Here is a 25,071-nt window from a genome sequence, read left to right as displayed (position 1 = left end):
CCTCGTCCATTCTGCTTTCCCAGAATATCATAGCCCACAAGGAAACACAGCTAAGCATTAAAATTGTTCTGTTGTTCCACATCTTTTCACAGCTGGAAATTTTTTTTTTTTTTACTTTTTGATGCGAACCATTTTTAAAGTCTTTATTGAATTTGTTACAATACTGCTTCTGTTTTATGTTTTGGTTTTTTGGCCCCTGGGGGGGCACGTGGGATCTTAGCTCCCCCACCAGGGATTGAAGCCGCACCCCCTGCATTGGAAGGCGAAGTCTTAACCACTGGACCGCCAGGGAAGTCCCAAGAAAATTTTAAGTACAAAGGTTTGTATTTCTTTGCTATTACTGTTTCTTTCCCACCTACTGTGTGATTCAGGTGTTCAAACACTTGACTTTAAACTTTCACATATGGTATAAGCTCTTCTGTCAGTGACTATACCAGAGGGAGATGTTTAATATCCTAGAAATTCCCACAGAGGAAAAAAAAAAAAAAAACACCATACACATCACCTTTAAAGACCAGAAAGTTGTCTATTAACAATCTATGATACTACAAATCAAAGATTCTACTGAGACTCTAGTATCAACAGATTACTTTCCATATTTGCATTTACTGCTAACTGTGACAACAACTATAGGCATTTCCCCCCTCTTAGCTCTTCTTATCCAGCAGCATATCCAACAGCAAGAGCTGGGAAGACCTATCATCCCACCCCCCCACCATGGGAACCCTCTGTTTTCCTACTAACGTGTTCTGACAGGTACCAACAACCACAGGCTATTGGTACTCTACAAAAGGAAGGCAGAGATTTGCTATTTTAAAAAGTTTCCAGAAAAAAACCAAGTATTTTATATCAATGAGCCTTAATATTTGGAATACTTTTTAAATTTTTAATAATTAAAAATTTTAAGTTAAAAGATTTTAAGTTAAAAAAAATTTTAATCGGGCTTCCCTGGTGGCGCAGTGGTTGAGAGTCCGCCTACCGATGCAGGGGACACGGGTTCGCGCCCCGGTCCGGGAAGATCCCACATGCCGCGGAGCGGCTGGGCCCGTGAGCCATGGCCGCTGAGCCTGCGCGTCCAGCGCCTGTGCTCCGCAACGGGAGAGGCCACAACAGTGAGAGGCCCACGTACCGCAAAAAAAAAAAAAAAAAAAAAAAAAAAAAATTAATTAAAAAGAATTGTACGTAAGCTTTCATTGCTACCTCATGTAAATTTTAATTTCAGCAACTCCTGAGCCTTTTTTATACAGACATTAGGGCTTGACCTACAACTGGAAAATCACATGGAGGCTGCAACACATCAAAGGTATTGCATCTATTCAGACCTGCCACAGTAATACATTATATTCAGGTGAGGAAAGATAACACAGCATTTATCATATAACTTCTAATGTATTACAGTTTACATTTAAGCTTACAGTCAATATCATCTGCGATAAGTCAAAAACTAACGTACTTTAAAGGGTACGTATCCGAAGTCCTCTCAATCCACTGGCTTCTCTCTACTCTACCTTTATCCACTAAACAGCTTTTCTACCTATAAACTTTTTAACAAGCATGTCACAACCCTTGATCCTAATGGTCCAATGAGAAGACCCACTACATACCTAGAAATTTTAAATTAAAGCAATTTCCTGGACAGTGTTAATTAGCCCTGGAATAACCACATATATAAAAAATTGCAAAACTACACTGTCTACAACCCTTCCACCTCACCCACAATGAATTTAGTATTGTCCACCCCAAACCTTAAGTCAGTCAAGTATACTTAGAACCTGTTGTCACAGTATGGTACAATTTTAATACGATTCTAACTAAGAGAGATACATAAAAACAAAGCACAGACTTTTAATTAGAAGATCTGCTAAGAACACCACCTAACAGACCATTACCCAATTCTCTAGTTTTGATCATTTAAAAACAGCTAATGGCTGCAGTTCATATCATAATCTAATTATTAGTCCTAATAATAATTTTACATAAGAATGTCTTCAGATTTCTCTGTACACACATAATAACAAGGGTATCTTACACAAGCGCTTCTTTCTGTCACTTTTGAACACTCTGCACTTGATTTCAAGAAGCTGGCCCATTTCTATCTCAATTCCCCTCAAAAATACATGAGATCCTAAAAAAACAAAACATGAGATTCTGGTCTTTTCAGCAGTTCTAGCATTTTCAAAAAATGCTTCATTTTTCCTCATTACAAAAGTAAGTATAACGTCTTGTGGATATTTCAGAAAAAAAAGAAGGAAATAAAAATGACCCACGATGCTAACATCCAACCCAAAATTTTGGGTATATCTCTATTTTTATGCTTATTTACATGTTCCTTGAAACAACAAAAAAATAATCAAATTTGGTATTGGTGGAGTTTTATTACACTTTCTTCCCAATGAGTACTATATTCCACTATAATTTTCCCATCACTACTCTCCTCTTAAAACACTTCTAAATAGCTGTATAGATTACCACTTGATGGCCACACTACAATTAGAAGATCTCCAAATGTTTTATCTTCTGGATTTTTAATGCTTAATAACCAACATTAACATTTATGTACACCAATCTTTGACACATTATTCCCTTATTTACAGGATAACTTCCTGTAAGTATAGTTCTTCCATTTTTAAGCCTATTTATTAAAACATGCAGAGCCTGAATCAAGTATCCAATCAAAATGCAAGCGTTCTAGAATACACTGGCATCACTGCCACTGGTTAACTACATAACAACGACTTCCTTGGGGTTTAATTCTCTCTTCTATAAAATTAGGAATTTGAACTACCTGTTATTTCTTAAATTATGTAAGATATTTTCTTTGCATTCTTCAGTTGCTAAAGTTTAAACATCATTGACTTGTAATAATACTTGGCGTTTACACGTCCCTAAAAGCATTAGTAGAATTAGTAGGTTTAAAGACTCCTTTAACATACACAATGTTTTAAGGTCAAGGGTGGTTAAATCCTTCGGAATTAATTAGCTCAAAATGCTACGTAAAAGCAACTCCACTTACACAAAGCTGAGGAGATGTGTAAAGATGATAATGTGAAAACTTCCTCTCTGGGTAAAGCATACGCTAACGTTATCAACATATAACGTGTAAAGGAAGAAATGCCAATTTAAGGCACTTTCAACACAAACGCTTCTGGCTAACGATCTCTTTTCCAAGTCTTATTTACATGACCAACCAGAAGAACCTTCATGTAATACTTCAATCGTGTTTAATTTTAAGTTAAGTGTAAAAGTCACACAGCGTTTTTTTGTAACAAAAATCTGTCCTCCCCGCCTTCTTGATTTCCACAACAGTACTAACGTGAAACAATTATGTCGAGACACTCCGTAGGTGACTGAACCATTTAGCTTTTTAAAAGGAAATTTTATTTTGAACATGTATAAAAATTGCCTAAAATATATTTTTTGCCCGCAGAGTACAGCTGTTTAAATTTGCCTGGGAGAAAACTGTTTTGTCGACTATCTAAAATTATTAAACCAAGCTCTGTTCAACACGCAGAACGCAGCATCAATGCAAAATCTCATGACCACGACCTGGGAAATCAACGACTCGCACACTATTCCAGCGCGCTTGAAAGACTAGAATTTCGGAATCGCCATAACTGTTCTAGAAATATCTGGCTGGAAAATTGTAACTGATCCAATAAGCCTATGCCACAGAATGGGGCCACAGAGCAGGATAAACACCTAGGAGATATTGCTCCGCCGTAAATGGGAAAAGTCCCTGTAGAACACAGAACATGGCACAGCGCCGGCAACGAAAAGAACAACGATGCCGCGACTACACCAGGGTGTACTCTAAACCCTTTGTTTGGAAACCGGAAGGTCCCCACACCACGCCATCCTCTCTAGAGAACCCTAGACTGAGAGTATTTTAATAAAGAGGGAAAGGAATGTGAGGTGACTCTCTAAACAACAAATCTCCTGCCTCGCAGCGCACTGAAGAAGGCTTTATCCACGACGCAATACGATAAACAAGCGTTAACGTTTCATTTTTCGGCCATTTTTACGCGATGGCGGGTGAGGGGAATTGTTTCTGAGGTCCGGCTAAAATCGCGCGCGCCTGTGTGTGGGCAGGAGACAGGGGAGTCTTAGGGGGCGCTATGAAACGTTGGGCGAGGAAAGGAGCGAAGGCCGCGACACCAGGAAAAAAACGCCGCTCAAACGGCTAGGCTTTTCAGAGTCTACGAAATCCTCCATTTTGGGGCACATTTTCAGGCGCAAAAGGGAAAAAAAAGCAAATATATCTGGGGCTGGCCCTATCTTAACTATCCTCCCCAAACGGCAGGCCCCCTATGATTAGTCGGTCCCTCAGGCCTCGAGCGCTCCTCCCTTCCCCTCAGCGCTGCAGTCCGCGTGTAACGGGCTCGTCGTCCCGCCCCCGCCCACATCAAGCCCAAGACGCAGGAAGCTCGGCCGATCGGCTGCCCTCTGCGCCCCCGACTCTCCCGCCGCACCCTGGGCCCTTGACTGGCCGCGTGTCTCCCTCCGGGGCCGCTCACCTCCGCCGCCCGAGAAGGCTGGTTGCGCCGCCACTGCGCTCCTAACATGGCGGCCGCCGATCAGGCGGCTCACATACGCAGCGCGGAGGGAGGCAGAGCGGGCGAGCGGGAGCGAGCAAGAAAGGCGCGCCGCCGGCTCCCCGCGGCCCCTGTCGCCGTCGCTGCCTCCTCCCGGCGGACGCAGAGAGCCCCCGGCCACCCCACCCCGATTCTTACCCGCTTCTCGCCTACCTTAAGGAGAGGGAGAGGGAAGAGGAGAGGTACCTCTCTCGAAGCGAGCGGGACGCTGAGGCTCCCACAATCCCCCGCAGCAACGGCGCTGTAAGAGGTGGCAGCAGCGGTTGCAGCCCAAGAACAAACCCACTCTCGCGAGAGCTCGCCCCCACCCATCTCGGTCCCTTTCTGCCCTTCCCCCTACTCAGCGCGCGCACGTCGCTCGCGCCCTCAGCGGCGGTCGTTGTTCTCTAATCTTGTAGCCCGCTTATGGCGGGAAACGGAGAGCCGTAGCTTAGGAGTTCGAGTCCCATTCCCCACAAAGGACTTTTCTCGACTCCCTCCATATTGCTTGGTGCAAAACTTAAAAAGAGTATGCGTTAGAAGCTAGTCGCAGGAATCCCTGGCCTAGACCCAATTTCTATCCTCTGGTATTATCTGATAATTTGCTGAGGGGTCGTAGTTAGGGCCGGGAAGTGGGGACAGATACCATTTTGAGTGGTTTTTGATTTCAGATATTTCATGCAGAGGGTCATTGAGGAGAAAGACAGCTATTGAAAAGACCGCCGCAGCCATTTGGTGAATCTGAACGTAGGACACTCAAGTACCCCATGAGCAAAGGAGTATATAGCACGTGTGGAAATCCTGAGAAATTGTATAGATAAGGCCGGAGGAAAGGGCCATTTCCCTGGGGTTTCAAGTTTAAACGCAGAGGGACAGGGAATCAACTGATACCTGAGGTAAATTAGTGAATACAAGTCAGATTAATAGCCCTGAAAAATTTAAAATCTAGAGTATGCTAACTCAGATTCATGTCTTTGAAACGTCATTCTGGGTCCACTGTGAAGACAGTGGAAAGGGAAAAGATGGAGAAGAGCAGAGACCTGTAGAATGCTGAAGAGATCGTTTGGGACAAAAAGCAAATCTTACAATCAGGTAGAGTTGAATGGCAAGAGAGACCAAGTGAGTAGAGGTAGGGGAAAAAAGCGAAGAAGGGGGAGGCAGAGAAATTGTACTGCCTTGACAGCCCAGCCAAAGTACTTAAAGGCCAAAATGATCAACAGGGTCAAATGCTATCAAGAGGTCAAGACTAGGACTAAAAACATCTACAAAAGATTTAGCAACGTGGACTTCCAGTAAAGTGGGAGAGGAAGTCAGACGGGAGTGTATGGAAAGCTGTAAGAGGGAAACTACCAAATGCAGAAAAAGTGGCTATGAAGAGAGGAGAAAGCAGGGTTGGGGAAGATTTTTGTTTTACTATGGGAGAATTTTGGGCACAATTAAAATGTTTGCAGAAGAGTTATCTTAGGAAAGGACTGATTGAAAAAAAAAACAGGACGAGAAGGGATAATTCATATTGGACACTACTCAAAGGATGGGATCTGAAAGGAGACATGTCTTTACTGTAACAGGCGGTATGGAAAGGATGGTGCGGAGTTTTCATTAGGAATTATAGTCAGGTGACTTCAATTTTCTGTGACTAAGCCATCTGTGGAAAGGGCTAGAGCTGCATGAAGGAAAATTTTTAAATAGCTGTTGTGAAGAGTGAAACTGTAATCCCACACCTCCATTGTGTTGCATGATTTTCTACAGGCTTTGACAGGGCATTTGGTAGAATACATCAAGAACTGGGGGTTCTCCTGAATAAGTAAGGCGTAAGCCCACTAAGTAGTTAACTTTGGAATGAAATTTGGGAGTATCCTAAATGTTCAGTGAATCCTGGGTCCTCCTTCACTTGAAACCAGATCTGCTTTCTACTCTGTGAGTCTTTGATTCCAACTGACCTTGGATAAGACTTCACTTTATGTTCTCCCCAGATCTTAGATGAAAAAAAGAGGCTCTGCTTCTCTGGAGACAGAAACTTGAATGCATGCTTAGTTCAGATATGCACTTAACCATGCTTTTGTATAGGCTGTTAATGCAATCTGGTGGTCGTACAAAGAAGGAAAGGCAGGCTTTTTCAATTGAGTAATTATTTATTGAGGATCTGCTTAGTGGGTCAACAGCAAAAAGACACATTGGAAACCAAACTGATACAAGATTTCAGTCATCAAATGCCAATTTCATGAAAGACAGTGTACAAGGGTGGGTATATAATGATGGATAAGACAAATTACCAGCTCTCGAGGATCCCAGTCAGATGAAGATTGGACAAGGAGTCTGGCCTCAAGGTGGGCCCGGCTATGAGAAGAGATGGATCAAGAGCTCTATTCACATTTGGGTTTCTTGGCAGTGGGTGTGGTACACCAGGGATGATAAAGAGGGTACGAAGCAAGTATTTCTGCTGAGACTTTGGAAGGTCTAAGTGACAAGTTTGGAATAAGGCTTTAAACACCAGGATACAGTCTACATTTGAGCTAATAATGAATACCTTTAAAAGTTTTGAGCAGAAGAGTCATATTGATTGAGGACATGTATTTTGACACCACTAAGTAGCTCATAATGCATTATAATTCTGAGAGTAAAGTACCATTACTCTTGTTTTACATAAGAGATTAAGAAAGCTTGCCTAAGGTCATGTAGCTAAAGACTGACAAAGCCAGGATTTGAACTCCGCTCTAAATAAATCCAAACCCAGAGCTTTAAAGCATTATATTGGATTGCCTTCAGCAAAGCTGTGGTCTCAGAATCTCCTGGCAGTCCACCCTCTACTTTTTAAATAGATTTAATGCCCTGGAACCAGGCCATTTCAATACTTTAGGCTATTTAAAAACAGAAAACAGTTAACCAGTGGCCCTTTTTTAGCAGTGGCAAGGGAAGGGAAGTGGGCCTAAAAAAGGGTTTTGGGGGAATTCCCTGGTGGTCCAGTGGTTAGGACTCCACACTTCCACTGCAGGGGTCCTGGGTTCGATCCCTGGTCAGGGAAATCCCACAAGCCATGTAGCGGTGAGGGCAAAAATAAATAAATAAATTTTAAAAAAAGTTTTTGAATAAAGAATACATATAAAATTCAAGGCACACAACAAAGAGTTTTCCCCAACCACTACTCCCTTACATAATGGCAACCACTATCAACCATTTGTATATTTTAAGGATTTCCTATAAACATAAACATTTATATATATATATATATATACATACACACACACACACACACACACACACACACACACACACACATGCTTGTGGTGAATTAAATATTGCCACAGATAATCCTTTTCCATACTTATGAAACAGTAGCATCGATTTCCCCCTTACCTGCCCTCTGTAAGGGCCCTGTAATTGGCTTTTAACAACAGAACACAGAAGTGATTTTAAGATCTACTTTCATCCACTTGGAAGTCAAGTGCCATGCTGTGAGACCACATCAAAAGAATCAAGGTGCTTCAGTCAACAGCCCCAGCTGAGCTTCCAGGTGACAGCCAGCGGCATCTGCCAGCCGAAGTGAAGCCTCCAGATGGCAGTAGCCCCAGCCAAATCCATGTGTAACAACACAACCACCCAGCAGAGCCCAATTAACCCACAGAATTTTAATACTTGTTTGAACTACTAAGTTTTTTTTTTTAGTAATTTTTTTTTTCAAAAAAATTTTTGGCCGCGTTCGGTCTTCGTTGCTGGGGGCAGGCTTTCCCTAGTTGTGGTGTGATCTATTTTCCCGGACCAGGGATCGAACCCGTGTCCCCTGCATAGGCAGGTGGATTCTGAACCACTGCACCACCAGGGAAGCCCGTGAACTACTAAGTTTTAAGGTGGTTTATAATGTGGTGACACACCAAAGTCTTATTTTCCCTGTTCTTATTTTCCTATTTTTTGCTATTCAAAGCATTAGTATTAAAAAGTTTGGGTACAGGAACTCCCTGGTGGCCCAGTGGTTAGGATGCGGCACTTCCACTGCAGTGAGCATGGGTTCGATCCCTGGTGGGGGAACTAAGATCCTGCCCATCACATGATGTGGTCAAAAATCAAAAGTTTATGTACATATTACCCTATACATGTCAAAGTCTATGTGCAGTTTAAAATAAACCCCTCATTTTCTAAACCTATGCTGTTGCTGTACAACAGCCATAATCTACACTCACTTTCTCAATCTTACTATCTATAGTTAACTAGTGGACAGCTTGGAGAAAACTTCTGTCATTGCAGAACTTTTAATTATATAGTGCTGTTCTAGAGCAGTGGTCAGGCAAAATTTCTGTAGTGTCAAATGGCATCTTAGGCTTCAAGGCCCATGGTCTGTCAGAAGTACTCTGCACTTGTGCAAAAGCAGCCACGATTGGTCAATAAACGAGCATTAACTATGTTCTAATAAACATAAATATTGGAATTTTAATTGGAACTAATTATTCCTTTGATAACCTATCAAATTCTATTTGTAAATCTGATTGCTGGAAAATGGAGTTTAAGCTATGAATTTTACTTGCATTAACTAGGGTTAAGGATCACTTAACTGTTTGTATCTTTTGCCATTACCTATCGGGTTGTTGAGCTTTTACCTCTTAATTTATAGGGACTGTATTAAAGAAAAATTAACTCTTGGCAAACATTTTATTGGTTGTTTGTTTTTCCATACAAAATTTTAAAAATCTAGACATCATCCAGTCTTTTTAGGTATTCGTTTTGTTTTTTTCACTTAGAAGGCAAAGCTACTACACAATTATACTTTGTTTTGTTCTTGAACTTTTTGTTTCAGGATCTATTTTTGTATTCCCTTAATTGTTCCATTCATAGAGTAGTCTACTCAGGTGCCAGTACCACCCCTTTTTTTTTTTTTTTGGCTGCACCATGCAGCATGCAGGATCTCAGTTCCCCGACCAGGGATCAAACCCTTGGACTGCCAAGGAAGTTCCCACCCTGTCTTATTATTTTAACATCTGGTAGAGCTAGTTTTCCTTTATGACTCTAGTTCTAATATTATATTATTCATAATAATTCTTAATATTATGGTTTTCCCATATGAATGTTAGAATCAACTTGTCTACTTCCAAAAATTATCCTGTTATTTTTAATGAGATTTTAATAAACTTATACTTTTCTTTAGCATTATGTTGAGATTTATTGGACATGGTATGACTTCCATTTAAGGTCTCATTTTTGTCATTTTAATATTTTCTTCATATATAACTTATACATGTCTTTTTAATGATTCCTAGCTTTGTCTTCCTTCCAGTTTATCTTCAAACTGATTACTTGCTACTTCAATGGACTATTTTCAGTTGACACAGCATTTAAGAAAACTTATTATCTACAACTGATTTTTACCTTTTCCCCCATTTATACATTTTCTTCTCATACCTCTTTGCCTTTGATAGTACCGTTGAACAAAAAGCTTTCTGTTTTAATCGGAACAGTTCTAGGGTTCCCCTATTAAGCATCACACAGGCTTTCAGAATAAGATACATTTTACCAGGCTTGGAAACCTCTCAGCAATTTTAGTAAATGCCATTTTAGCATGTTGGGATAATATGTAACTTTTATTGAGATCAATTAATTGCAAATATTTTTGATGTATTCTTAAAATAATCTAGGAATAATGTTATATTTTTATATAATGGTTTATCTATCAAGGTCTTTATGTCCCTAATTTAGCAGGTATATTCCACTATATATGTGAAACAGAAAAGAGAATCCAACTCCCATCCTCTAAAAACATAAATTCTTGAGGAATTTTTAAATGTCTTGAAATTCTTATTCTGACCCTCTCATTGAGCCCATAGTTTAGTAGCACAGGCACTGGAGAATTTTAATAAAATATGATAAACCCTACCAAAGAGCAAAGCTAGGAGTGGGGATGTGTGACATCTTTCAGGGACTACTGAAATGCTTCTCTTCTTGCTTCTAGTCTCTTACACATCACAAATGCCACATACCTTGTTTCAGGCCATCGGCATCTTGGCCACTACTGCTGTAGCTTGAGGAAGCTTCCTTTTGCTGTTAACATACATAGAACATATACAGATATAGTCTTTACCCTTGCTTTTAAAAGGAGTCTCCGTTAGGGACTTCCCTGGCAGTCCAGTGGTTAAGACTCTGAGCTTCTAATGCAGGGGGCACAGGTTTGATCCCTGGTCAGGGAACTAAGATCCCACATGCCACGCAGTGCGCTAAATAAATAAATAAATAAAAGGAGTCTCCATGTACTTCATACTTCCTCTCATAGCACCCAGGAGTCTCTGTTAGGCTGAATGAGGTTGATGATTGAAGCTATATATGAGAATTATTTGGAAGGGAACTATACATGAAACCCTCAAACCAATCACTAGCTTTGAAGTCAGATTCAGTGACCACCACCATACTTCCTGGACCAGCTGTGTGACCTTGGGCAAATAACAGCATGCACCTTGTAGGGCTGTTGAGAGGATTAAGAGATGTATAGAATGAATTTAGCAGTTTTGGCCCATGGTCAACATGCAGTAAATATTCTCCATATTCTATGTCCTGAAGTGTATTTACATAAATATTCTAAAATGACAAAACCATAGAATCAAAGATTATTCACTTTTATAGAGCTCCAGAGTAAACATGTTAAAATTATCCATTTAAATCTGGTTATAAGTTTTATCCTGGCACCTACTTGTCAGTGCAATGACTGCTAGTAAGAGAGGTTCTACAAGTTATAATTTAGAAAGATGTTTCAAAAATTTTCTTCAACATAAAGACACTTACAGATTATCAAAAAAAGTTTAAAAGGCCACACACATTTTAGTTAAAAGATGTCTCAAATTTGAACAACAAATCCTCGCAATTCCATTATTTTCATATAACACTTTGAAGCTAAATTTAGTTTCAAATAGTTAGCCACTGTTATATCTTTAGAGTCCACCAGCAAATGATTTGGAAACCCAACATCTTTGTTACCATGATTTTTCTTTTCAAAGTTAAACAAAACCAAACCAGCACTGTTATTATCCTTACCCACTGGGGTATTGTTAAAAAGTAGGATATACCTATGGTCTTACTCTATATTGGGTACCTTATGACACACTGATACTAATATTTACCAGTTGAGGCTCTTTAGTCAGCTGTCAGTAGAATTGAGGCTGCTTGGCTATATGGGAGTGAGGTAAACCTGTAAAAACTGGTGAATAATATCTTTCAAAGGACTGTTACATGGCATGGGGCTATCTAGCTCTGTGGTAAAACATGGTACAATGACACATAAAATGCGTGCTCAGTCAGGGAGGGTGGCTTCTCTGCTGAAGTGCTGCCTGGGCTGAGATCTCAAAGTAGAAAAAGTGGAAAAGGAAGATGGAATGGGAAAGGGAAACAGCATGTGCAGAGACCTAGACACAAAAGGACTGAAAGAAACCAGCGTGTCCAGAATGAAATCTGAGGGTGGTAAACAAGAGAGGGCTAGACTGTGTCTTGTTCATCACGTATCCCCAATGTCTAGCAGAGTTCAGTTCATAAAAGCTGTAAAGCCATAAAAAGGGTATGAGTTAAATGACTAGTCTTCTGACAAAATGAGTAAATAGCATAGGTTATTTACTCATCTTCCTCTAACTTAGCCAGGGAGATATTATACACACAAATAAGAGGGAGGTTAGGGATGTGAGAAACTAAATATGAAGAGTCCCCTGGATGAACAGATCATGATTGGGCCCTACTATACAGGGGAAAGAAATGGAAGCCCAGTGTAGAAAAGGGTAGAGTGCCATGGGAGTAGGGGTTGTGCCGTAGGCTGGCAAAGAACTCTCCTGGGGTGGCCAACATACTGTAACCATTAGCTCCTGGAGTTCTCTAGAAAATTACAACTGAGGGGAAGAAGAGGAAGTTCTACCATCTGCCATCCTGGTGAAGTCCCAGATTCTAACTCACAGGCTCTGTGCCTTGAGGACATCTCTACTTTCCTTCAATTCATTAGTGCACTAGGGCCTGGGCTTGGCTCCTCCCTTCTACCACCAGCTGATACAAAATTCCCATCCTCTTCTGTGAGCTCAAAGGGTAAAAAAAATCCGTCATTTGGGGAATACAGCATCTACTATAAAAGACAACAGCCTCAACCAGTATTCTAAATGAAAGAGAATAAACGAAGACCATAGACTAAGACATGTTGAGTACTAAAAATGGAATGTTCATAAATCATAGCAGTGTTTTCTTAGGTCAGTCTCCCAAGGCAACAGAAATAAAAGCAAAAATTAAAAAATGGGACCTAATCAAACTTTTAAGCTTTTGCACAACAAAGGAAACCATAAACAAAATGAAAAGGCAACCTACAGAATAGGAAAAAATATTTGCAAATGATGCTACAGACAAGGGCTTTATTTCTAATATACAAACAGCTTGTACAACTCAGTATCAAAAAAACAAACAACCCAATCAAAAACTGGGTAGAAGACCTAGATAAGACATTTCTCTAAAGAAGACATACAGATGGCCAATAAGCACATGAAGATGCTTGACATCACTAATTATCAGAGAAATGCACTTCCCACCAGTCAGAATGGCCATCATTAAAAAGTCTACAAATAACAAATGCTGGAGAGTGTGTGGAGAAAAGGGAACCCTCCTACACTGTTGGTGGGAATGTAAAGCAGCCACTATGGAAAACAGTATGGAGGTTCCTTAAACTAGAGTTGCCATATGATCCAGGAATCCTGGGGATATATCTGGAGAAAACTCTAATTTGAAAAGATACAAGCGGGACTTCCCTGGTGGCACAGTGGTTAAGAGTCCACCTGTCAATGCAGGGGACATGGGTTCGATCCCTGGTCTGGGAAGATCCCACATGCCGCAGAGCAACTAAGCCCGTGCATAACTACTGAGCCTGTGCTCTAGAGCCCATGTGCCACACTACTGAGCCTGCGCACCACAGCTACTGAAGCCCGCGTACCTAGAGCCTGTGTTCCGCAACGAGAAGCCACTGCAATAAGAAGCCCACACACCGCAACGGAAGAGTAGCCCCTGCTCGCAGCAACTAGAGAAAGCCTGTGTGCAGCAACAAAGACCCAACGCGGCCAATAAATAAATAAAATGAAAAGATACAAGAACCCCAATGTTCATAGAAGCACCATGTAGCTGACAGGACCTAGAAGCAATAACACCTCAGTATCTAGAGCACATTTAGCACCCAGGTCTTGGTTCCTTAATACCATTCTCCAATAAATGAACCATGACTCCTTAGATAAATGGCTAACTCTGGGACAGGAAAGATATAAGATGAACCTGGAGCATCTTATGATGCCATAAAGTGAGAAGTGTTTAAAAACAACAGCACAATGATGGGGGCATATCAAAGGGACACAGGAGTCAACTGTAAGAGCTCCCAGTGGCCAAAGATGCCAACACTTTGGACAAAATTAAGTTTAATACTGGATTATTTCCCAAAGCATAAAATGAATATCCATGAGTCCATAGTCATAGAAATAAATTTAATAAATGAGGGAAGAGACCAATTACTTTCTATAGAATTTCAATAAACTGATGTAAACATTTCACTCTTAAGAATACCACAACTCCATACTACTATATATAAAATAGATAACTAAGAACCTACTGTATAGCACAAGGAACTCTACTTAATACTCTGTAGTGACCTATACAGGAATAGAATCTGAAAGAGTGGACATATGTATATGTATAACTGATTCACTTTGCTGTACAGCAGAAACACAACATTGTAACTCAACTATACTCCAATAAATATATATATATTTATAAAGAAGGAATACCACAACTCCACTCTTCTTAAGTGTGGGCTGCACACAGTGACTTCATTCCAAGGAGTACAGCATTGGGGAGAAGGGGTAACTTTACAGTGGAAATACCTGAAAATATGACCTCAGCCACATGATCAAGGTTAACATCAATAGTAATAAGTTATGTTGATAGTATGTACCCTTGATATGGGAGGAGAATGGTACTGTGGTCTTCCTTTCAAAATCATTTAAGATTTTGAAATCCTAATTATGAGAAAAACTCAAACTAATTGAGAAACTCTACAAAACGCCTTACTCAAAATCTGAGGTCAGGGCTTCCCTGGTGGCGCAGTGGTTGAGAGTCCGCCTGCCGATGCAGGGGACACGGGTTCGTGCCCCGGTCTGGGAGGATCCCACATACCGCGGAGCGGCTGGGCCCGTGAGCCATGGCCGTTGGGCCTGCGCGTCCGGAGCCTGTGCTCCGCAGCGGGAAAGGCCACAACAGTGAGAGGCCCACATACCGCAAAAAAAAAAAAAAAAAAAAAAAAAAAAAAAAAAAAACCTGAGGTCATCAAAAACAAGAGAAGTCTAAGAAGCTGTCACAGCCAAGAGAAACCTAAGGAGACATGATGACTAAATGTAATATCTTCAGTGGGATCCTGGAACAGACAAAGGACATTAGGTGAAAACTAAGGAAATGTGAATAAAGCATGAACTTTAGTCAATAATAATGTACCAATATTAGCCTATGAATTGTGACAAATGTACTATACTAATATAAGATGTTAACATTAAGAAACTGGGTGCAGGCTACACGTGAATTCTTTGTACCATCTTCACAACTTTTCTGTAAATCTACAACTATTCTAAAATGAAATAAATTTCAAGGTCCATTTTATCACGCCTTTCCCAGGTAACAGTTAAGTCACCCTCAAAAAGCAGTATAAAATGTTCTCACACCCCAAAGGGCTTATAATGGAGATTAGGCAGAGCTAAAGTAACAGGGGCTCCTTTGAACCAGGCTTTAGGATCCTAAATTGACAAATATATGACCTAGCATGTTGGGTCATTAAAAGTGTTCCTAAATAACAGTAAAGAGAAAGGTGTTGCTAAGCAGACATTCTAAGTATTACAGTTGATTTGTAAATTCAGTGAAATTGTTTTCCAAGAGAATATTGACAGGTCCATTAAACTGGATCTGTTCATAAAACCCTAATTAAGCTACACGACTCACAAGAGCCATTGTCACTGTTTTAGGTTCTTAATTAGTTGCTCTTACCAGGTTGTTTTCCTTTGTGTGAGTTCCTAGGGACTGAGCCACCTTTTTATGTCCCTTTGGGGCCTGCAGAATTTATTCCTCTGGGGTTTTTGTTTTCCTGATTAAAATTTGAGATATAATCCAAAATTTCAATGTAAATGTTCATTGACAAGTTTCTTTCAACCCTGAAGGAAGGAAAATAAATTGACAGGCGCCAGGGACAGCACTCAATACTTGGGGCCCCGTACTCATCCTGCTTTAATTTTCCCTCTTAATATAGTACAGGACCTGAAACTTGAGCAGAGCAATGAAAAGGGGCACTTGTGTTCACTAACTGCTATCTATGGCAGGAGGTGGCAGCTTGGATATTTACAGACCAATATCTGCCAGTCCAATTTCAGTTTTTCTTGCAGCAAGGGAAAAGGGTGATGGTGAAAGAGAAGGAATGGATAAAAAGCTACTCTGAAATGTGTAACTTCATCTTAGACTCAATAGGAAATCTTAAAAAAAAGAAATCAAGGGCCTCCCTGGTGGCGCAGTGGTTGAGAGTCCGCCTGCCGATGCAGGGGATACGGGTTCGTGCCCCGGTCTGGGAGGATCCCATATGCCGCGGAGCGGCTGGGCCCGTGAGCCATGGCCGCTGGGCCTGCGCATCCGGAGCCTGTGCTCCGCGACGGGAGAGGCCACAACAGTGAGAGGCCCGCATGCCGCGAAAAGAAAAAAAAAAAAAAAAAAAAAAAAAAAAAAAAAAAGAAATCAAGCCAGGGAGTAGTAAGTGACCAATTAACTTCACTTATCAAGTAGGAAATCCCATTAAATTATTTTAATGTGCATGATTAAGCCACTGAAACCTCCTGGGGTATTGAATACAGGCACAAACACCAAATGAATTTTCCCTTTCCAAGTAGCAACATAGGGGCCCCTCCCTGCACCTGGGTAGCTTTACCATGCTCAGGAAAGCAATCTGTATGCTCAGAGGAACTTGAGATCCCAGATTTTAAACCTTGGCTATTCATGATATATAAAAATTTCCTCTTTCCTTTGGGACCATTTCTACTTCACTACCTAGGGTTGAGTTTGTGATCAGCTTCTGCTGGAAACCAGATTGCTATTCTTTCTTAGGGCCTCTTCTTTAGGTGTACATTAAAAGAGAAAACAATTATAAGTAACCCATTTAAAAAGTATATATAACAAACACTAAACACAAGAAATAAGGACTATCCTACTACTGGATAATTTACTTAAGTCACCTCAATCCTCTAAAAGGAGTTTAATACCATATGGTAAAAGCTTGCTCTAAGGCAAAGGTATTGATAACATAATTTTTTAGGGACACATGTTGGTACTGGCCCTAAATCTGTCACAAATGAGCTGTAAACTCCCAAGGCCTGAATTTCATTCCCTAAAACAGAGTTTGGTAATTCTGGCCTGCCATCTGTTTTTGAAAGGCTCTCAAGCTTAGCATGGTTGAGGGGAATTTTTTCTTTCAACACTGAAAATTTCACTTTCAATGTCCCTAAATAAAGTTTTTTTAAAATAAATTTATTTATTTTATTTATTTATTATTTTTGGCTGTGTTGGGTCTTCGTTGCTGCACGTGGGCTTTCTCTAGTTGCAGCAAGCCAGGGCTACTCTTCATTGTGGTGCGCAGGCTTCTCACTGCAGTGGCTTCTCTTGTTGCAGAGCACGGGCTCTAGGTGCGCGGGCTTAGTTGCTCCACGGTATGTGGGATCTTCGCGGACCAGGGCTCGAACCTGTTTCTCCTGCATTGGCAGGCGGATTCTTAACCACTGTGCCACAAGGGAAGCCCCCTAAATAAAGTTTTATTGAAACACAGTAATGCTCATTTGTTAACGTATTATCTATGGCTGCTTGCACACTGCAATTACAGAGTTGAGTAGTTGCAACAGATACTATATGGTGCACAAACCTAAAATATTATCGGGCCCTTTACAGCAAGTTTGCCAACTCCTCCTCTAGAACACAAGTGCAAACTTCCTGCATTGGTGGAAATGTCTTCTAAAGCTGGCCAGTAGGTAGTCACTAGATACTGATATGGAGAAATGGATTTTATTTGTCAATTTAAATCCACATGTAGTGTACAGCAGAGCTCTAGAATATGAGGGCTTAGTTTAAGTCTTGGACTTTTTTTTTGGCCGCACTGCATGCCTTGTAAGATCTTAGTTCCCCGACCAGGGATTGAACCCAGGCCCCTTGCAGTGGAAGCCCAAAGTCCTAACCACTGGACTGCCAGGGAAGTCCCAAGCCTTGGACTTTAGAGTAATCATTCTTCTCTAAAATTCTAGTTCTCGCCATAATTTTCTTTTAAATAAGTTTATTTTTTTTGGCCGTGTTGGGTCTTCATTGCTGCGTGTGGGCTTTCTCTAGCTGTGCTGAGCAGGGGCTACTTTCCGTTGCAGGGCACAGGCTTCTCATCGTGGTGGCTTTTCTTGTTGCGGAGCATGGGCTCTAGGCGCGAGGGCTTCAGTAGTTGTGGCACGTGGGCTCAACAGTTGTGGCTCGCGGGCTGTAAAGCGCAGGTTCATTAGTTGTGGCACAGGGGCTTAGTTGCTCCGCAGCATGTGGGATCTTCCCAGACCAGGGCTCAAACCTGTGTCCCTGCATTGACAGGCGGATTCTTATCCACTGAGACACTAGGGAAGTCCTGCCACAATTTTTTTAGAATTTTAAGTATTCCCACCTATGAAGAAAACCTCACTCCTGTTTTTCCTTTAGTCTCACACTCTGATCACACTCTCAGTACTTCTGACACCAGATGTGTGGGTGTTTTTCCCACACCAAGCAAATCTTGTCACCAGCTGGGTGCCCTGCAATTTAACTCAATTCTGACAATATCTACACCTAGAGATAACTTCAGATCCCAGAGGCCAAGGGCACAGTCCCACAAGACTGCTCCTTCTCCACTTCAGATGCCAGACACAAGTCCAGGTTGTTAACCTGTACTTCTGACAGAAAGGTTGTAAGTCAGAGATTGCCACAGCCTTCTCCTTGGGTTTGACTAATTTTTGCTAGAGTGGCTCAAAGAGCTCAGGAAAACAGCTTACTGTTTACCTGTTTATTATAAAAGGATACGATAAAGGATACAAACGAACATCCAGATGGAAGAGATGCGCAGGACAAGGTATGTGGGAAGGGATGCTACTCTCCCAGCAGCTCAACATGTTGTTTACCAACCTGTTAAGTTCTCTGAACCCCATACTGTTGGAAGTTTTATGGAGGCTTCATCATGATCATTAACTCCATCTCCAACCCCTCTCCCCATTCTGGAGAATGAGTGTGTGTCTGAGAGAGAGAGAGAGAGAGAGAGAGAGAGAGTGTGTGTGTGTGTGTGTGTGTGTGTGTGACAATTCTAAGCTCTAATCATTGCCTGGTCTTTCTGGTGACCAGCCCCACCAGAACAAAAGACATACATCACCCAGGAAGTTCCAAGGGATTTAGGAGCTCATTGTCAGGAGCCACATTCAAAGACCAAATATTAGAACAAAAGATACTCCTAGTGCTCTGATCACTTAGGAAATCAGAAGGGTTTTAGGAGCTGTACCAAAAACCAGGGGCAGATATATATATATATATCAAGTGTGTGTGTGTGTGTGTGCATAAAAAAATGTATGTATATATATTTTTTCTATTATTTCACACCACCCATCTGAGCTGAAGTGAGTTAACTAGAAACTACATGACAAAAGCACTGCATACATTACTTATCTTGGTGTCACGAAGGGCTGTCAGACATCTGAGGTCCCAGTGGAGGAAGGTTTCTCACTCAGGTAAAGGCATCTAGGTTTCAAAGAGGAAAGGAATGACAGGCTATCCTTAAGGCAGGGTCCTTTTCTAACAGAAAAAAACTGTTTGCACCCAGACTAGGACCAACTCCACAGGAGGAGTTACTCCACTCTCAGAGGTGCAAAACGTTGCCCAAAGGTACTCAGCCACAGCGCCAAAACAGTACTACAGCCAGACCTCGATAAAGGCAGCATTTGCTCTTCCAACAGTGTAACACCATCCGAGGCATCACACTAGCCTGGACAGCTGACAATTGCTGGATGATTCCTGAAACAGTTTTCTTATTTGTTTCAGATACCCAAGTACCCCAGGTAGAAGACATGGATATAGGTATCCCCATGAATTGAACACGGACTGCAAAACAGAGGCCTAGGAGCACTGACTGCAGACCGTGCTGTCAAATCCTTTAAAAAATTGGGAACAGGGCTTCCCTGGTGGCGCAGCGGTTGAGAGTCTGCCTGCTAATGCAGGGGACACGGGTTCGAGCCCTGGTCTGGGAGGATCCCACGTGCCGCAGAGCAACTAGGCCCGTGAGCCACAACTACTGAGCCTGCGCGTCTGGAGCCTGTGCTCCGCAACAAGAGAGGCCACGACAGTGAGAGGCCCGCGCACCGCGATGAAGAGTGGATCCCGCTTGCCACAACTAGAGAAAGCCCTCGCACAGAAACGAAGACCCAACACAGCCAAAAATTTAAAAAATAAATAAATAAATAAATAAAAATTAAAAGAAGGCTCAACATTAAAAAAAAAAAAAAAAAAAATTGGGAACAGGAAACCCTTTCCCATGGCTTCAGTCATTTTATCCAACATTGAGCAAGTTCTTGCCATGTGCTGGGCACTGTGCTTGGGATCTAGCTGTGAACAAGGTAAGATACACTAACCTTTCCCTCACGGAATTTACAATCGCCCCACAGTTTCCTCAGATGGAATGACACAGATCATCTCAAAGATCCCACATGCCTTCAGACCATAATCACCAAAATCCTACTCAGCCTTTCCCTGAATAGGATTTGTTAGGGGCAAATACAGTTGATTCTGCCTCCCAATTGTTTCCTGATGGGCTCCATCTAACAAACAGGCCTGGCACATAGTCAATGTTGGAATGAATAAGGACATTTACCTGATAACTCCATACACAGACTGTCCATCTGTCACTAATTTCCTCTCTTCAGGAGGGCCAAGGATGCCCTACTTTCAAGTCATCCTAAAAAGAAAAAGATTTCAGTGTTCAACATCCCAGCTCCTAAGGCTGCTTTTTTGTAGAGACAGAAACAAAATGCTGTTTGTCGTTTATGATTTACCATAATTTTTATATCCTCAGCAATTATTTTATTTCCCATTACTTACCTTTTTTCTTGCCTGTTACTACTAAAGACCTCTAGATATCACTTGTATTAAGAACCGATAGGGCTTCCCTGGTGGTGCAGTGGTTGAGAATCTGCCTGCTAATGCAGGGGACACGGGTTCGAGCCCTGGTCCGGGAGGAGCCCACATGCCGCGGAGCAACTAGGCCCGTGAGCCACAACTACTGAGCCTGCGCGTCTGGAGCCTGTGCTCCGCAATGAGAGAGGCCGCGATAGTGAGAGGCCCGCACACCACGATGAAGAGTGGCCCCCACTTGCCACAGCTAGAGAAAGCCCTCGCAAAGAAACGAAGACGCAACACAGAAAAAATAAATTAATTAATAAACTCCTACCCCCAACATCTTAAAAAAAAAAACCCGACATATTAAAGGCTATTCACAATGAACATCTGAGGTATTCACACAAAGCACCCAACATTTAGCTAAAAGAATCCTTTTAAGGCAAAGCCAATTGATAGAACAAAACTAGCTTTGATAAATAACTCCTCTGCCTCCCAACATCCTCACCAGTTCCTTCTGTAGAACTAAGATATCACTTTTCACAGAAAGCAGCAACTAAGTCAGCCCTATTGGACAACCTCCAGCATCACCCTGAGTGATAAGTGATTGCCTAGAACTGAGAAGCATCTCTTTTTTAGAAAATTAGCATTCTAAAACAATATCACTACAAAGGGGACTCAGTATCTACTGCTCCAAAGAGACAACAAGTCTGCTTACTCCTGAAAATCAGTAAGATATCAACAAAAATATACTGTCAACCTAAAGCATAAATTATTATCATTGTAGCTAGACCTAGTATCTAGAGCCCCCTCAATGAATTGATATTTTTATATTCTATTAATGAACTAAAGAATGCCCAGGGAATTCCCTGGCGGTCCAGTGGTTAAGACTCTGCACTTTCACTGCTGAGGGCCTGGGTTCGAACCCTGGTTGGGGAACTAAGATCCCACAAGCCGTGCAGTGCAGCAAAAAAAAAAAAAAAAAAAAAAAAAAAACCCACCATAATTTTAAAGCAGATTCACATCTATGTTTCCTTGTAAGGCATGGCATTCTCAGATAACTACAGCTATCCTTCTACAAAGGGTTTATCCTGACTAGCTCTGTACTGTGGGGGAGTGGGAGCTATGAAATCTGCAAAAATCCCATTGACTTCCACCCTCTATAAGGCCCCCCTCTTTTGTGTGTGTCTGCGCACACTTGTTTTGTTTTGTTTTGCCGGGGGCGGGGGGGGGGGAGGGAGGGGGCGCAGCGCCGGGGCATGTGGAACTTCCCCGACCAAGGATCTATCCCGTGCGGTGGAAGCTTGGAGTCTTAACCACTGGACCACCAGGAAAGTCCTATAAGGCCTCTTTTGAGCACTTGGTAGACTCAAAAAATAAAAGCCCAACTTTTCCTCTCTACTTATATATCCCTCCATTGCCTTTGTTCTGTTTCCAAGGCATGATTCAAGGAACTTCATACTAGCCAAACCTGTCGGACCAGAACCATTCTCCATGTTAGGTTTCTCTTTGCAAAGGCATGTTCTTGCAGATTTAACCTTAATGGAAAAGCAAATATGCTGGCATCCTGGTATAGTTAACAACATAGTTGGCATGAACCAGGCCCAGAATGCCAACCAGCTATATTGGCTGCTGTTCTCCCAGCAGTGTAACACTTGCCTAGGTACATGGAAACCTAGGCAGCTGCCTACAGCTGGGGCCAAAGGTAGGCTAATGGAGTTGCACTCACCTGGCGCTGCATCTTCCCAAAGTCCACAGCTGGCCCCTCTGCAATCAAAGCACTCCAGGTTAGAGTCAGCCAACAGTTAGTGAACACTTGTGTGGAGTTCAAGACCCCTACCCTCAAAACTCTGTAACTTGGTGAGGCCTGAGCCACAGAAACAATAGCAGGAAATAAAACAAATAGCTTTCCCTTGGTTAGCTTTATTGTCATATGTCATTTGTACCTGCATACCACAGCAGTTCAACAGTAGCAAATTAATGGTCTCATCAAGTATCAAATTAATGGCTCTGTCACTTAACACCCAAGTGGCAGTGGTCAAGTAACTTAACCTCTGTACCTCAGTCTCCTCATTTGTAGAATGGGGGTGTTGATAATAGTACCCGGGGTGGTTGGGAGATTTAAATGGAATATAAATTAAGCCCATAGGATAATATCTGCTATAGACTGATAACTCAGTAACACTTGTTATCAGGAGCTACATTCCAGGCAAGGAGATAAATACTGGTGAGTAGAAGGGAAAGTTATCCTGGGAGAGCAGTGGGCAGTGAAAATTGGAGAGGCTGGTTAAAACTAGATTGAGAAGGGCCTCAATTATGTGACCTCTTGAAGAACCATAAAACAGCATCTTAAAAAATGATTGGATGCAGTAATCGGTGTGAAAGGAACTGGAGGCAGTTAGGTTGCCATTCCTGCCAACGACCCCAACTACTGGTTGAAAACAATAACCGAAATATTTGCAAAATGTTAATAAACATTCCTACACACTCACCCTTATAATTTATCTTATATATATAAAGTGAGAGTATCTAAGACCATACTTTTTTCCAGCCATCCTCTAATTTCACTCCTAAACGCCTCCAAACAATTTAGAGGAAAAGGAAAATAGAGGGGGCTTATTGTCCAGGTCTAAAAACGAATCCAAAAATAGCCTGTCCCTTTCAGGGGCTCGGGTTGAAGGGACTGACCGAGCTCCACCCGAACACGTGTTCCTCAGAAACCTTCCCAAGTCCCTGGCCCTGGTGCCTGGGGACCGAGACTCTCCGAGACCGGCTCTAGGGAACTCTCCAGGGACAGTAGGGATGGTAGGAAACAGGGGGCGACTCTGGGGGTACGATCCCCCAGCATCTCTTCAACATGCCCTCCGAACCTGGGGTCACGAGGGAACGAACCCCAACTTCGTCCCGTGCCAAGGAAGAAGCCTCCCCACAACTGCCTCTCGCCCCTGGCTGGTAAACCTCCAAGGACTCTCTCCCCTATTTGCCCTTACTCACCGGCACGTGTCCGGAGCTCGGCGGGGACACTGCAGCTCGGGTAGAGTCCGCAGGGGAAAGGGCAGCCGGGAGCCGAGGGGAGCCCCGCCCCGGGGCGGCTACTGGGCGGGCCCTCAGCGGGCGGGGCCCAGAAACCCCGCCCAGGAAAGAGTTAGAAAAATGGGAGAGCTGTGGCAGAGGTGAGCATACTCTCTTTTTCAGGAACTAGACCCCAGAAGAGAAAAGGTAGGAATCCGAACAAGCGTTACAATTATGACACCCATCCCATTTGTAACTTACGCATGCAAAGGGCGCTGGGTGTGGGACTGCTTAAGAGAAAACTTGGTGTGTCCTAGCGGGGCGGTGCTTCCCGCCTGCCCACACCGAGCGCCGCGGGTTCCTCTCACACGTGTGGCGTCTTTCGGTTGCCGCAAGCTCAGCCCACGCTTTTTCCACCTCCCACGCAGATCCTCTTTCTGGCTTTCTTCAGCAGTTCTGTCACTCGGCTAACGGATCGCCTGCCCACACAGGTCACCTTGGCCTTTGGGATCTCTCCAGGAGGTTTTCGGCTAGATTATGCTAGTCACTCCAGCCTAACCTGCGGGACCATCCCTGCGGCCCTGCAGTGGGATCCTTAGCTGAGCTGCAGCAACTGAAGAGTACTTTCTCTGCCAGACTTTCCTTTCACCGTGGCACAATAGCCAAAGAGGCCATATTTTGCCCACCAGGTTGCCAGCATTTCTTATGAACACTAAACCTTCCCCCACTACCTGGAGTCAATATGATTCTCTCCTGCTGAACATTTGGTGAAGCTGAGGACTAGAAGGGCAAGGCCCAGCAGCAGTAATTCCAAAATCCATTCCATAATTCTCAAAATTCTAAAGCCACTTCGTTCCTATAGCTCCAGCATCCTACTGGCTCTGCTGATCTACTGCACCTGGCACCTTCGTCAGGTGAACCCCTGGGAGTCAGCCAATGCCCTTATCTGCCAACATGTTTTATTATCTATTTCCTCGGGTATTTCATAACAACAACAAAAAAATGTGCTTCCTGTACACCCCCACACTTCCAGACCTCTGCTGAGAAAGCCCAGAGTCCTACATTGATTCCAGGAAAAGACTTTAGGCCCTAAGGACACAGAGCCACTGAAGTGGCAAGCACAAATCCTCCCCAGTTTTGATGGAATTGGACACAGGCTCTGGTAGGAAAAAGGCTTACATAAATACAATAATTAAAAACGTCACATGATCAGTGCTGGGCTGGTAGGCAGGAGCTCTGCTTTGCAGTTAAATAGGAAAGTGGCTGAAGACTGCTGCCATAATCAATGCCTGCATCCAGCTGCCACAGTGCGTTCATAAAGGAGGGTTATGAG

General features: G+C 42.6%; 2 protein-coding genes and 1 long non-coding RNA gene across 10 annotated transcripts in view; 2 read left to right on the top strand and 1 right to left on the bottom strand.

Annotated features, from left to right (window-relative positions):
• Positions 1 to 23,777, bottom strand: part of MATR3 (matrin 3) — a 49,637-nt gene extending 25,860 nt beyond the window's left edge. For 3 of the 7 annotated variants that reach the window (XM_081230887.1, XM_081230891.1, XM_081230890.1), the window contains exons 1-4: positions 23,721 to 23,777; positions 22,456 to 22,493; positions 20,485 to 20,568; positions 19,278 to 19,358 (exon numbers count right to left, since the gene is read on the bottom strand). Coding sequence is in view for 2 of the 7 variants with exons in the window: in XM_081230892.1 (XP_081087018.1) it covers positions 4,515 to 4,562 (48 nt within the window). In the remaining 5 variants the exon portion in view is untranslated. Of the gene's footprint in view, positions 1 to 2,029; positions 2,047 to 4,514; positions 4,689 to 19,277; positions 19,359 to 20,484; positions 20,569 to 22,455; positions 22,494 to 23,720 lie in introns of those variants that run through there. The other 4 variants (XM_081230892.1, XM_081230893.1, XM_081230888.1 and 1 more) reach the window with 4 other exon arrangements.
• LOC308615477 lies at positions 6,433 to 18,085 on the top strand. Its single transcript, XR_014015511.1, has 3 exons — positions 6,433 to 14,630; positions 14,870 to 17,203; positions 17,258 to 18,085. It is a non-coding gene; the product is annotated as an uncharacterized lncRNA (long non-coding RNA).
• An 86-nt stretch (positions 23,778 to 23,863) lies between the features above and the next one.
• The window catches only part of SIL1 (SIL1 nucleotide exchange factor), a 303,875-nt gene continuing 302,667 nt past the window's right edge, over positions 23,864 to 25,071 (top strand). The window contains exon 1 of one of the 2 annotated variants that reach the window (XM_081230899.1): positions 23,864 to 23,945. Coding sequence is in view for 1 of the 2 variants with exons in the window: in XM_081230897.1 (XP_081087023.1) it covers positions 23,880 to 23,899 (20 nt within the window). In the remaining variant the exon portion in view is untranslated. The remainder of the gene's footprint in view (positions 23,946 to 25,071) is intronic. The other variant, XM_081230897.1, reaches the window with a different exon arrangement.

Source organism: Mesoplodon bidens (genome assembly GCF_964165515.1).
Source record: "Mesoplodon bidens genome assembly, chromosome: 4".
NCBI lineage: Eukaryota > Metazoa > Chordata > Mammalia > Artiodactyla > Ziphiidae > Mesoplodon > Mesoplodon bidens.
The sequence above is the reverse complement of the archived record's forward strand: the minus strand, read 5'-3'. Positions and strand labels throughout refer to the sequence as shown.